The sequence below is a fragment of the Neofelis nebulosa genome, chromosome 10 (assembly GCF_028018385.1).
Source record: "Neofelis nebulosa isolate mNeoNeb1 chromosome 10, mNeoNeb1.pri, whole genome shotgun sequence".
NCBI classification, from domain to species: Eukaryota; Metazoa; Chordata; class Mammalia; order Carnivora; family Felidae; genus Neofelis; species Neofelis nebulosa.
This window is the reverse complement of record NC_080791.1, coordinates 105,421,941-105,434,109: the sequence shown is the minus strand read 5'-3', so window position 1 is coordinate 105,434,109 and position 12,169 is coordinate 105,421,941. Positions and strand designations below refer to the sequence as shown.

At 50.1% G+C, this 12,169-nt stretch overlaps 1 protein-coding gene and 1 long non-coding RNA gene across 2 annotated transcripts; one reads left to right on the top strand and one right to left on the bottom strand.

The window, feature by feature from the left end:
• Positions 1–2,505: 2,505 nt before the first annotated feature.
• Positions 2,506–8,777, bottom strand: TMEM138 (transmembrane protein 138). Its single transcript, XM_058689216.1, has 5 exons — positions 8,415–8,777; positions 5,897–6,163; positions 4,620–4,791; positions 3,382–3,457; positions 2,506–3,108 (listed from the first exon to the last, which is right to left on the bottom strand). Exons 2-5 carry the CDS (start codon positions 6,022–6,024, stop codon positions 2,996–2,998), a joined length of 489 nt encoding a protein of 162 aa, XP_058545199.1. The 5' UTR covers positions 6,025–6,163; positions 8,415–8,777; the 3' UTR covers positions 2,506–2,995.
• A 111-nt stretch (positions 8,778–8,888) lies between these two features.
• On the top strand, positions 8,889–9,376 carry LOC131487975 (uncharacterized). Its single transcript, XR_009250036.1, has 2 exons — positions 8,889–9,030; positions 9,181–9,376. It is a non-coding gene; the product is annotated as an uncharacterized LOC131487975 (long non-coding RNA).
• Positions 9,377–12,169: the final 2,793 nt, after the last annotated feature.

The following is a 12,169-nucleotide window of genomic DNA, read 5'->3' as shown; positions in this document are numbered from 1 at the left end:
CTTTCCCCAGAACTTGATTCTAGGCTTCTAAACCAGGGCTCAACATACTACGGCCCGGGGCAAATCTAGCCTGTTTTTGCACAGCCCTTGAGCTAAGAGTAGCTTTACATTTTTTACGTGGCTAAAAAAAAGTCTAAAAAAAATACTTTGTGATGCATGAACATGAAATGAAGTTCAAATTTCAGTGTCCATAGTTTTATGGGGACACAGCCACAGGCACTCGCTGACCTATCACCATGCTGCTCTCACGCTATGACGCTGAGGTTGCGCACAGGCAGCCCTCAGGATGTTCCAGACCGCCACAAGAAAAACATCGCAATAGAGCGAGTCCAGTGAATGCTTTGGTTTCCTGGTGTATATCTAAGTTGTGCTCACACTACACTGCGGTCAAGCCAGTGTTAACCAGCATCATGTCTAAAAAAACTACGCATATACCTTAATTAAAAAATAATTGCTAAAAATTGCGAACCGTCACTCGAGCTTCCAGTGAGTTGTAATCGTTTTGCTTAAACCTCCTGAACCCACCTCCACTAGTTTCGGACTTTCCTTCTGAAGCCTCCTCACCTCTCTCAGCCCTCACAGAATTAAGGAGCGTTCAGGCCTTGCTCCAGGTTAGGCGCCGGCTTACAGGACTGTTGAGGCTGGTTTGGTCTTCTCTCCAGACCGCTCAGACTCTCTGGGAGCCAGCAACTAGGTGGCTTTGCTTCGTGTGTATGAATGCCAGAGTGGCACTTTTCATTTCCTTTAGGAACTTCCCTTTGCATTCACAACTTGGCTCACCGCTCGGCCGAAGAGGCCTAGCTTTCCGCCCATCTTGGCTTTTTTTTTTTTTTTTTTAAATTTTTTTTTTCAACGTTTTTTATTTATTTTTTGGGACAGAGAGAGACATAGCATGAACGGGGGAGGGGCAGAGAGAGAGGGAGACACAGAATCGGAAAACAGGCTCCAGGCTCTGAGCCATCAGCCCAGAGCCTGACGCGGGGCTCGAACTCACGGACCGCGAGATCGTGACCTGGCTGAAGTCGGACGCTTAACTGACTGCGCCACCCAGGCGCCCCCCATCTTGGCTTTTGAAGCCCACCTTCCTCACTGAGCTCAGTCACGCTGGCTTTGGATTTTCAGTGACAGATGTGCACCTCTACCTTTCACTCGAACACTCAGAAGCCATTTAGGCTTATTCGGTGGCCTAACTCCAATAATAATGTTGTGTCTCAGGGAACAGGGAGGCCCGAGGAGAGGGAGAGAGATGGGGACAGCCAGTCGGTGGAGTGGTCACGACATGCCGCACACTTATGGCCTATATTTGCTGTCTACCATGGGCGCGGCCCGCGGTGCCCCCAACGATTACAATAGTAACAACAAGATCACTGAGCACACAACACCACAGCAAATACATTAACAACGCAAGAGCTTGGAATATTTTGAGAATGACCAAAATTGACCCAGAGACATGAAGTGAGCAAATGCTGTTGGAAAAAATGGCGCCAACAGACTGGCTCGACACGGGGTTGCCACGAACCTTGTATTTATACGAAACACCACAGCACTTGTGAAGTACGGTAAAGGAAGGTGTGCTTATGGTTGCAACAAAGACCATATTTATGGCCCTTGAAATCTAAAATAATTACTATCTGGTGCCTCACAGAAAAAGGTTGCCAACCTCCGTGCTAAAGCACCTCTGAACAATGAGTTCCATAGAGCAACTTGCCAGTGGGGTAGACTGAATTAGCGGCCCTCCCTGTATCCGTGCCTCTTCCCAGGAAGCTTTGTAGTGCTTTCCCACTTGGACCCCGGGCTCAGTCATATGACTTGCTTTGACCAATGGGGGTCTAAGGGACACGATGAAAGCAGAGGGCTGAAGGAAGATTACACAATGGGGCTCATTCTTCTGCTCCTCGGCTGCTGTCATGTGAAGAGACCCAGGCTAGTCTTCTGAAGGATGAGTCATGAGAACCAGAACAGCCCAGTCATTCCAGCTGAGGCCGGCCCAGGTTAGCCAAGAGCCCCAAATCCCAAGATCATCACAGTCGCCTGGCTGACCCACAGCTGACCACAGACACATGAGCAAGCCCGGCAGATATCACTTGAACCAGCCCGACCAGCTGAACCCCGAGACTCCAGAGCCATGTAACTGTTCGTTGTTACGCACCAGTGAAGTTTCGTGGTAGTGTTACACACTATTCTGACAACAGAAAACGGATACTACGGGCACATGCACTTTAAAATTTTCTTTTGCCAAAGCAGGCTAAGGAACATTTTTATTCTTCTGAGGGCAGTTTAGGGTCCTAATGGCAGGGAGACTCTGGATAAAGCACAGAAGTTTGGAACTCCAAGGGTCGGGGTGGGACGTCAGATTACATCCCGAATTCCTATAAAAATAGCTTATACTCATAATGGCACTCAATCAATATCTGTATTTGTTCTGTGGCTCAAGAAGACGCTAGGTTAGGACTTGACACGCCTCTTATCTGCGAAGAGATGTAGCTAGACAGACAGACTCCACCATTTCTGGAAAAAGAATTCAATTTATTTCCTATTTATAAAATGTAAAAAAAGCGCCTTGGGTATAAAATCTACATGTCTATGGTGTTATCAGTCAGGAGCTCAGAAATGACACTTTGCATCCTTCAGTCATTAATTAGCGTTTGGTGCAAAGAAGGTAGGTGCCAGGAGCCCCTCCTGGACCAGGCTAAGTGATAGCTCGCCAAGGATAAAGCCTCACCGCCTTCCGTGAGGAAGAGGAGTAGAGGGCAGAAAAGGAAAAGGGACCTGAGGTAGGAGGCCGGGGAGGGATGTGTACTGAAATCTGTATTGGGAAACACTTTAACTTGCAAGAGGGAAGGTCTTCCTTCTTGACTGCAGAACACAAGTGGCCTGAGCCTGTCCTAGGAAAGTCAAGCTGCTTCCTGTGCACAGGGCCAACCCCCACCCCACAGAACCACAAGCGTAGCATCTGTCAGGAAGGAAAGGCCTCCATCAGTGTGACGAGAAGCGGTCACCTCCGGACTTGTGTGAACTCCCTGCGCAGCCATAACGAGTCCTGGTAGAAGCGAGGATCGCCCAGTCTCACGGCTGTCCGTTTGTAGAAGTAACAGTATAACACTGCCGCTGTGGATAAGTAGAGAAGAAGCTTCAGGGACGCTCCTGAGTATTCGTTTCAGGCTAAGAACGAAACCTACCAAGGCGGAGGGGCGCCCTGCCTCAGGATCTCCCAGTGACTCCCAGCAAGGGCAGTGGGCCATAATCTCTCCTGTTCTTGCCACGGCTGATCCACTCATCCCCATGCTGGCCGTGATGGACGGGGAAGGCAGGATCAAGGGCCTTAGTAGCCTGAGCCAATGGTGGCACCGAAGTGAGGCCTGAGGTTGCTCTGGTCCTTACCTAATCTCTGGAACACAAACAGCGTTTGAAGTCCGTCTGTCCAGACAAAGCGGTTGGAATTTTTCCAGCGTAAGTTCTGCAGGAGACATGAGGAGACAGGGAAAGCTTAGCCACCAGATGAGGCCCTAGTATCTCCACCTTGGTTAGCTGCAGACACGCCATGTGGTTTTAAATCAGGCTAATCTCCCCCTCCTTTCTTCGCACAACCCCAAGTAGTGTTTCTCAAAGGAGCTTCAAACTCCCTTTTCTGCTGCAAAGGAAATATCCTTTTAACCCTGAAGGAGGAAGTTTGAACTAAGCTATTTATTTCCTTCCATTCCACAGCCTTTTCCAAGGAGAAGTGCTATACATTATCTCAGGAAGGAGTTTGGTGTGGTCACTGTCTTGCCTTGAAGATCTCAGGCTCGGTTCCTGTCAGATAAAGGCTTAGTGCTCTCAAGGTTTAATCAGATTAACAGCTTTACACTACAAAGCCAGGACCTATTTTGGCCCCAGGAGCGAGAGCAGAGACAATCTTCTTCAGGAAGCACCTAGAGACTTTGGCACTGCTCTTTCTTTCCTGTGAGCTCTACTTCTCTCCCTGGAATAACAAGGGCAACTTAACAGACGGCTCAGTCTAAGAAGGTGGTGTTACTATAGGAACGACGAGAACCCTGAGGTTTTACTGTGTTCCATCAAAATGAGTACGTGAGAAACACAGGCCAGACCCAAACAGACAGAACCATTCGTGAAGCAGGAGAAATCTGGAACCACGAAACCTGGCGTTTGCTCTGAGGCACATTGGAGAAGGGTTCTTCCAGTATAAGTGACGGGGACAGAGCAGAGGGCACGAAGCACTAAAGGGCAAGGGGCACTCTTGGCCTGGCCATTTCCCATAGGACACGAATGCCTCAGAATTCCCCGTCTCAACACCCACCTGCCCAAATAGCTAATGATAAAACGGATTCCACTTCCTGTTTTAGCTCTGGCTGGACTGTTTGGGGCAAAGGTGAACTGAATATTCCAGAAATGGCCCCTGACTCTTGGATAAGGCAGTTCTCTCACACAAAAGGTTGGGCAGAGGTGCCTCATGGAGCTCTCACATGCCCAACCCCAGGCGGGACCACACTCATTTCACTGGTTTCCCATCAAGGATTCTTCGAGATGTAAAAGAATGATGCTGGCTTCCTCGTGGCTTCCTCGAGAAAAAGCTACTCCTAGTCCCTTAAGGGTTCAGGAATTCAGAGCTCCGCTCTTACCATGACCCAGACGTGAAGGGAAATGCTGAGGGCGAAGTACACAGCTGTGAGGATGATGGTCCCTTTGAACTTATGGAATAGGAGGTTGACCAAGCCAGCCTGGAAGACGAAGGTGTTGAAGAACATGAGGAAAATGATGATGATGTTGAAAAGGATTGCGATATCCTGGATGCTGCAAACATAAAACAAAGCACAGCCAAATGGAGGTCTGTGGGATGACCCAAGAGCTGGCCCTGGGTCCTAAGGGACACTATGAAGTCTGGCCTTCCCTGTGATCTAGACCTCCGGAAACTCCCCAGAGATAGCATGGACTTTGGGTCCCAAGTGACACGAGACTAAAACTACGGGCTGGCCCCATCACTTGAGCTGCAGTCCATAGACCAAGGCTTTCCTGCTCTGACACTCTTAACTTCTAGACGCTGGTGAGAAGACGGTTTCTTCTCTCTGTCCAAAGCCGGCCCCGCCTGTCGCATAACCTGGTCCTGTCAAACATTTTCATCTAGCAAGACGGCAACACCTTTCCCCCGATCTTTGCACAGACGGTGCCTTAGTGGCATTCAGGTCTCAGTTCAAGCGTCCCCTCTTCAGAAAGACTCTTCTTTAACCCTACGCCTAGGGTCGCCCTCCCCTCCCCACCCCCACCTACTTCACATCCATTGTAAACATTTATTACCCTATAAAATTATCTTGAAAAAATGGGTTCATTGTCCCTCTCAATGGGAAGGGTCAATGGGGACTTCTAGAATGGAAGCCGTGCAAGAGCAGGAAATTATCAGGTTTGCCACTGCAACTAGAAACGGTCCGGCAGGCCAATGAATACCCGTCACATGTATTCATGCGACAGTGCCGAAGGAAGCAAGACGGTGCCGAAAACTAGTCTTCTGTCGAGAACTTGCCTCGTGGAGTCTCTGAATCTTTGCGCAGGAAAAATGCCAACCACTTCCATACCGTATAGAGAACTGATACGAGTACCCTTTTAACCTGCCATTTTGCAACCCCCTTTCACGGCAGTGTAAGCCAAGATTTCTACTCACAGAGGAAGAAAATGACACGGTGAGCAGTCTGACCCTCTGACTGCTCCCTGTAACCCGGACCCCTGCTAGAAGTATAGAAATGAAGGACCTCTGACATGTCTCCGCACCGCGGAGTACCCAACGTGGGTGAAATTTGATTTTCCCTGAGGTTTTTCCATCAGCTACTTTAAAACGCTAAATCATAATCGTCGGGGCCTTCTAACTGCTTGGGTTCAGCTGTCCAGTCCCACCCCCTGAACTCACATGAAGAGCACCAACTGGACGACAGGAGCCATTCGGAGTAGCTCCGAGAAGGAATTGACGAAGAGGTCATAGGACAGCAGCAGGAACTGCAGGGAGAGCACCAGGCTGTAGTTACTGGTCTGGAGCATCCTGCTGCTGCTTTGGTGGGCCCAGCGGGGCACATTCCACAGTTACCCAGAAAACTGCTCCTGGCTTTCTCCCCAGCACTGAGGGAGAAGCACTAGTTCCTCAGAATCAGGGCTGTTCCCCTTGCTCTAAGACAAGGGCCTGTTGAGGACAAAACAAAACAGAACAAAAAGGTCGTTAGAAAGTCATTAATACAATATTCACGGAGGACCTACTACGTCCCAGGCAGCATTCTATGTGCTTGGGACACACCAATGACCAAAACCACTACCGCCACCAAAAAATCCACTAGTCCCTCCTTCTAGGGACTCTTACCCTCCAACTTTCTCCATTCCTGGAAGCTTCTAAGTGCAGAGCTCATTTTTTCCTTCCTTCCTTTCCTTTCTTCATTTTAATTTACTTGATTGCTGTAAGTAATCTCTACACCCAACAGGGGGCTTGAATTCACAGCTCTGAAACCAAGAGTCACAGGCTCCTCCGACTGAGCCAGCCAGGCGCCCCAACGCAGAACTCTTTCTAACTACTTTTGAGTTCAAAGGAATCCAGGAGTACTACAAAGAGTGACTGTCTTGCCATGTAGTAATATTAATTCTAATACTAATAGAAGCAGCAAACCTTTATATACCACAATATGCCAGAGACTTTTTAAAAAAAAAAATTTTTTTTTAACATTTATTTATTCTTGAGACAGAGAGAGACAGAGCATGAACGGGGGAGGGTCAGAGAGAGAGGGAGACACAGAATCCGAAACAGGCTCCAGGCTCCGAGCTGTCAGCACAGAGCCCGACGTGGGGCTTGAACTCACAGACCGCGAGGTCATGACCTGAGCCGAAGTCGGACGCCTAACCGACTGAGCCACCCAGGCGCCCCTGCCAGGGACTTTTTTGTTGGGGGGAGGGAGGGCCTCAAACTCATGACCCCAATATCAAGAGTCACCTGCTTCACCAACTGGGCCAGCCAGGCATCCCTGCCAGGGACTATCCTCAGCACTAACATTATTTAAATTTCATAATAACCCCATGAAGTAGAAGACACACTATCATTACGCTACCCATTTTACAGACAGGACACTTGAGGCTCAGAGAGGAAAAATTATTTGTCCAAGATCACATTGCCAGTAGCAGTGGCAGAGCTGGGATTCAGAATCAGGCAGCCTGGGTCCAGAGTCTGTGCTCTTAACTACTGCCCAAAGTTGCCTGTTATGTAACAGGCTGATATGTCACTAGGTGGGAAAGACGTTGGCACAGAAGTGGGAAGAGGTGCAGGCAGAAAAGGCTGAGAGGAAATCGTGGTCTCCTGCAAAACTTTTATGTTTAAGGTGGCAGCCACATAGTGGCCCCGGGGAAGGTACATTCCAAGGCCCAAGGTGTCCTGTGACCCCTCCAGCCCGGTGAAATCTACAAAGAAATTTCAAAATGCTGTGAAGTGTAAGAGAGTGAAATTAAATTAACATCTGTAAATCGGGGCACATGGATGGCTCAGTCGATCGAGTGTCCGACTTCAGCTCGGGTCATGATCTCACAGTTCTGGGTTCGAGCCCCACCCCCGTGGGGGCTCTGTGCTGACATCTTGGGAGCCTGGAGTCTGCTTCGGATTCTCTGTCTCCCTCTCTCTCTTTCTCGCTCCCAAAAATAAATATATATTTAAAAAGTTTTAATTAACATCTATAAAGTGTTTTACAATTTACAAACTCTTTATATTCATTACATTATTTACTCCTACACCCATCTTGAGAAGGAGACAGTTATTACGAATATAATCCCCATATTATACAGTGGCTCTGAGAGGTTAGCGAACCGCATCCACCTCACCTGGTGAAGAAGTCCCCCCCCACCTTGAGTGGCTGCATGATGGCAATTTCACTCATTCGTCAAATAATATTGATAGCTATCACCCCCTACCAGCACCACGTTAACCGCAACCAGGTATAACTTCCTTTAGTCCTCGCAACTGCTCTGCAAGGTAGTTAAGAATGATCCCCCGTTCTAAAGACAAGAATACAGGGTCAGGGTTCAAGTCATTCCTCCAGGTAGCTGGTGAGCAGAGCCAGGGTTCACAACGGGGGGTGACACCAAAGCCCGCGCTCTAAGCTAGGACTTCACGGGCCACCACGGAGAGCTGTCGTGAGGAACCGGGACCCAGAAGCGCCCACCGCCAAATCTACGGGAAGGATGACCTCCGCTTTAGGGCAGCAGTGATGCGCGACAGAACGAAGCCGTCTTCGGTCCGTCCCACCGCTCGGCGCCGCGTTCCCTCTGTCCCCAGGGCAGTTTTCCTCACCCTTCCCAATTCACCTCAACACGGCACTGTCTTGGCGAAACACCCAAACCCAAACAGCGACAATGAAAACTCCGACCCTGGTCCCTTTTCCCCACTCCTCAAGCACGCTCACCTCGAAGACCCAACGTCGGTTGTCATGGGGACGCCGGCCTGGCTTCCGGGAAGAGGTTTTAAATCCCGGAAGTAGATGGCGGACGCGGGCGCCGTCCGTGCCGGGCTGTCCGCGGGTCCTCGGCTTTCCCTCCGCGCTCTGCGGCCAGTCCGGCCGCCATGTTTGGGCCCCCGCTTCCCTGGGCTCGGTCCTCTGGTGCCTTCCCGGCGTCGCCGCGTCCAGCTCCTGACCCTCCCAGTCGCTGTCCCGCGGCCTTGCTGAGACCGAGCCCCAGGCGAGAGGCTTCGCGTCCTCCCGAACGCGAGATGGGGGACGGGGTGAGAGGCAGGGCGGAGCCGGGGCGGTACTCCCTAGGGAAGAAACACCAGCGGAAGGACTGATGTTGGAGTCCACAACTCCAGACTTCATTTCCCAGGCGGCCGCGCGCGCGGCCGGAAGTGCTATGAGCCTATAAGAGAGGGCGGCGGCCCGGCTCTTTTGGCACTGGGTGGCGGTGCCCGGCGGTGGGTCCGTCTCCGAAAGTCCCCGATTCCAACTTCCCGGAGTCCTAGTAGCCGCGGCGCCGGGTGGCGAGAGGCGGGTCCGAGAGACCCCTGCGACCCTCTGGGGTTCGGGGGTGAGAAAGAGCTCGGGTGGGGAGTTCACGGACCTGGGTTCGAGTGCTGGCTCCGCTGCTATTTCCCTTCGTGCTGTCGCTACCCCTCGCTCGGGCTCAGCTTTCTTTTGTAGGAAATGGACACCGCTGTCCGTGTCCTTCCTTCTACAGGTGTGGTTGCACAGGCACGAAAGCTCTTCGGAAGTCGCAGTCAGCAGGCGGAGCTCCTCGCCGTAGTTTTCACCGAAGGTTAGCTAGGACCGACAGCCGCCCTCCGTCCCCGCAGAAGAGTCAGGGATCGGGCTCCGGATTCCTGGAGCGGTTCTCCCGACACCGGAGCCAAACGGGAGCAGTCCGGAAGGGCGGGTCTGTAATCACTGTGGTGCTAAGGAGCACCTTGCTTACCTACCTCCTGGCTGGAGTTCAGGGGTCCTCACTCCTGAGCCCTGATTTTACAGAAGCTACGTTTGGAAGTGAGGCGTTCTTGGAGCTGAGGGGAAGTGAACCTGGGTTCCTGTACCAGCTCTGCCACTCACCGTGGCCAAGTCGCTTTCTTTCTTTGGGTCCCGGTGATTTTGATCTGTCAGAGAAGCGTTTAGGACTTGAACCCGAAGTCTGATTCTCAGGATTCCTAAATCCCCCACCATTCATCTGGAAGCAGGAACAACAAATTGACTTTCTATCCCTTCATCTGCTTGTAGTTCTAAATTATAAAAGTAATATTATAAGAGCTTGGAATAGAGCCTTTTCCTAAAATTAAGAGCTGAATGGAAACTTACCCGTTTCCTACGCCAGGGCCTGATGCAGCCAGGGAGAATCCTTTTTGTCAAGGGACCGAGGAAAGTATTAGGTTGGGGAGTATATTTCTTAGATCACAGTTGACAAAACTTGTAACTTCCAGGCCAAATCTGACACACCTGCATTTTTTTTTTTTTGATTAAAAAAAATGTTTATTTATTTTGAGAGAGAGAGAGAGTCCCAAGCAGACTCTGTGCTGTCAGCGCAGAGCTGGACGTGGAGCCCGAGCTCACGCAACTGTGAGATCATGACCTGAGCTGAAATCAAGAGTCAGGACGCTTAACCAACTGAGCCACTCCGGCTCTCCAAGGTTTTTCCATTTTTAGATAAGTAACAGAAACGAAAAGGATATTTGTGGTACGTAAAGACGACATGAACCTGAAATTTGCCCGCAAATAAAGTTTTTGGGGGAACGTAGCCGTGTTGATTTGTGAAGGTGTCTGTGCCTGCTTTTGCACTACATCAGAAGAGTCGATGGCATAGTTGTGACAGAGACTGTCCGGCCTACAAAGCCTCAGGTATTTACCATTCTGGGCCTTTGTAGAAGCGTATGGGGATTTCTGCTTTGGAATGGGCAGAATCAGAGACCAAACAATGGTGAGCACACCCTGAAATCATAGCACAAACCTACTTTCTTGGAATAAATGAAAGACTGTTCTCAGCGTTTGGGTTGCAGTTTTCACTGTATTCTTTTTTTCTCTGTTTTTGCACACTCGGGCAGAGGAAGGGCTCTTCTGTGTCCTGTGAGCAGTGTAATATTGCGGCCCTCGTTCAGCAAAGTGTCCCCGTTGAATATTCTAAGTCTGTCCCAGAGCAGTAATCCAGGAGGGTGGAGACAGTCTCTTTTGGATTATATTTACTTTTGTTTTTTTTCTCCTCCAAAGGAAAAGAAAGTCATGAGAGATACTGTCTGATGGATGGAGCCTGCTGACCAAGTGCTTCATGCTGACTTCACTGGGGGGTGACTGAACATCTGGTGACCCGAAACTTCCTCTGCTCTTACGGGGACTAAGGGGACGCCTCAGAGGCTGGGCAGCAAATCTCCGAGCTCAGGAGTTGAGTCAGGAAGCTTCTAGGAAGACATTATTTTCTCCTTCTAGCCTTATGGAAGCTTGGTTTTCCCCCAGCCCTCGGATCTAACTTTCTCAGTGTGGTGACTGCTAACTTGGATCACATTGTGAGAGCTCAGTGCCTTTTGCTGATTAGGTGGACACCTGTCATGGAGAGAACTGGCGTGACATGCCGTTGGGGCCACTGAGAGGCCTGGGCAGCCACGGGGACCACGAGCTTCAGGCTTTAGTTGGTAGCTAGGATGAACTGCTGTGACAACATCAAGAAAAGCAGAATATTTAGCTCTCACAGCGTCCTTAACGGACATTTTCTCACTTGACCTTTTTTTTAAAAAAAACTTTTTTTTTTTTTTAACGTTTATTTATTTTTGAGAGAGAAGGCACAAGCAGGGGAGGGGCAGAGAGAGAGAGAGGGAGACCCAGAATCCGAAACAGGCTCCAGGCTCCTTGCTGTCAGCACAGAGCCTGACGCGGGGCTCGAACTCACAAACTGTGAGATCATGACCTGAGCTGAAGTTGGACGCTTAACCAACTGAGCCACCCAGGTGCCCCTCACTTGACCTTCTGACAACCTATGGTCAAGGTAAAAAAACAGGGGACTTGAAGCCAAACGGACAAGGATTTGAAACTTCCTACCCCTTTACTGGGTCCTAATGCTGGTATTTAATCTTTCTTTTTTTTTTTTTAAGTTTTTTTTTTTTAAGTTTTATTTATTTATTTTGAGAGAGACTAAGACAGCACGAGCAGGGGAGGGGCAGAGAGACTGGGTGAATCCCAAGCAGGCTCCACACTGTCGGCACAGGGCCCCACGTGGGGCCTGAACTCACGAAACCGTGAGATCATGACCTGAGCTGAAATCGAGTCAGATGCCTAACCGACCGAACCGCTCAGGTGCCCCAAATCTTTCTGACCCTTGGTTTCCTCCTCTGTAAAGTGGGGTTGAGGACCTCTCACAGGGTTGTCAAGAGGAGCAAATGGGATCCTGTGTTCACGGGTTCTACTCAGTAAGTTCTATTCTTGTTACCATGCCTTTTTTTTCAGATGAGAAGACTGAGTCCTACACATGCTAAGTGATTTCCTCCAGTTGCCTCATTTCATAAGGATCGGAGCCTAGGCCCGCCCTCTGTCAGCCTACCACTAATTTCCAAAGGTGAGGGAATCCAGTGTGTTACCTCTTTGGGAGTTCTGGCCGGTTTCAGGGACTTCCTTTCCTCTGTGTTAGCGGCCTCAGATTAAGGGATCTGAACTGCAGCCTGCCGCAGTGTCCCCTTCTCGGTGTGAGTCCGCGGGAC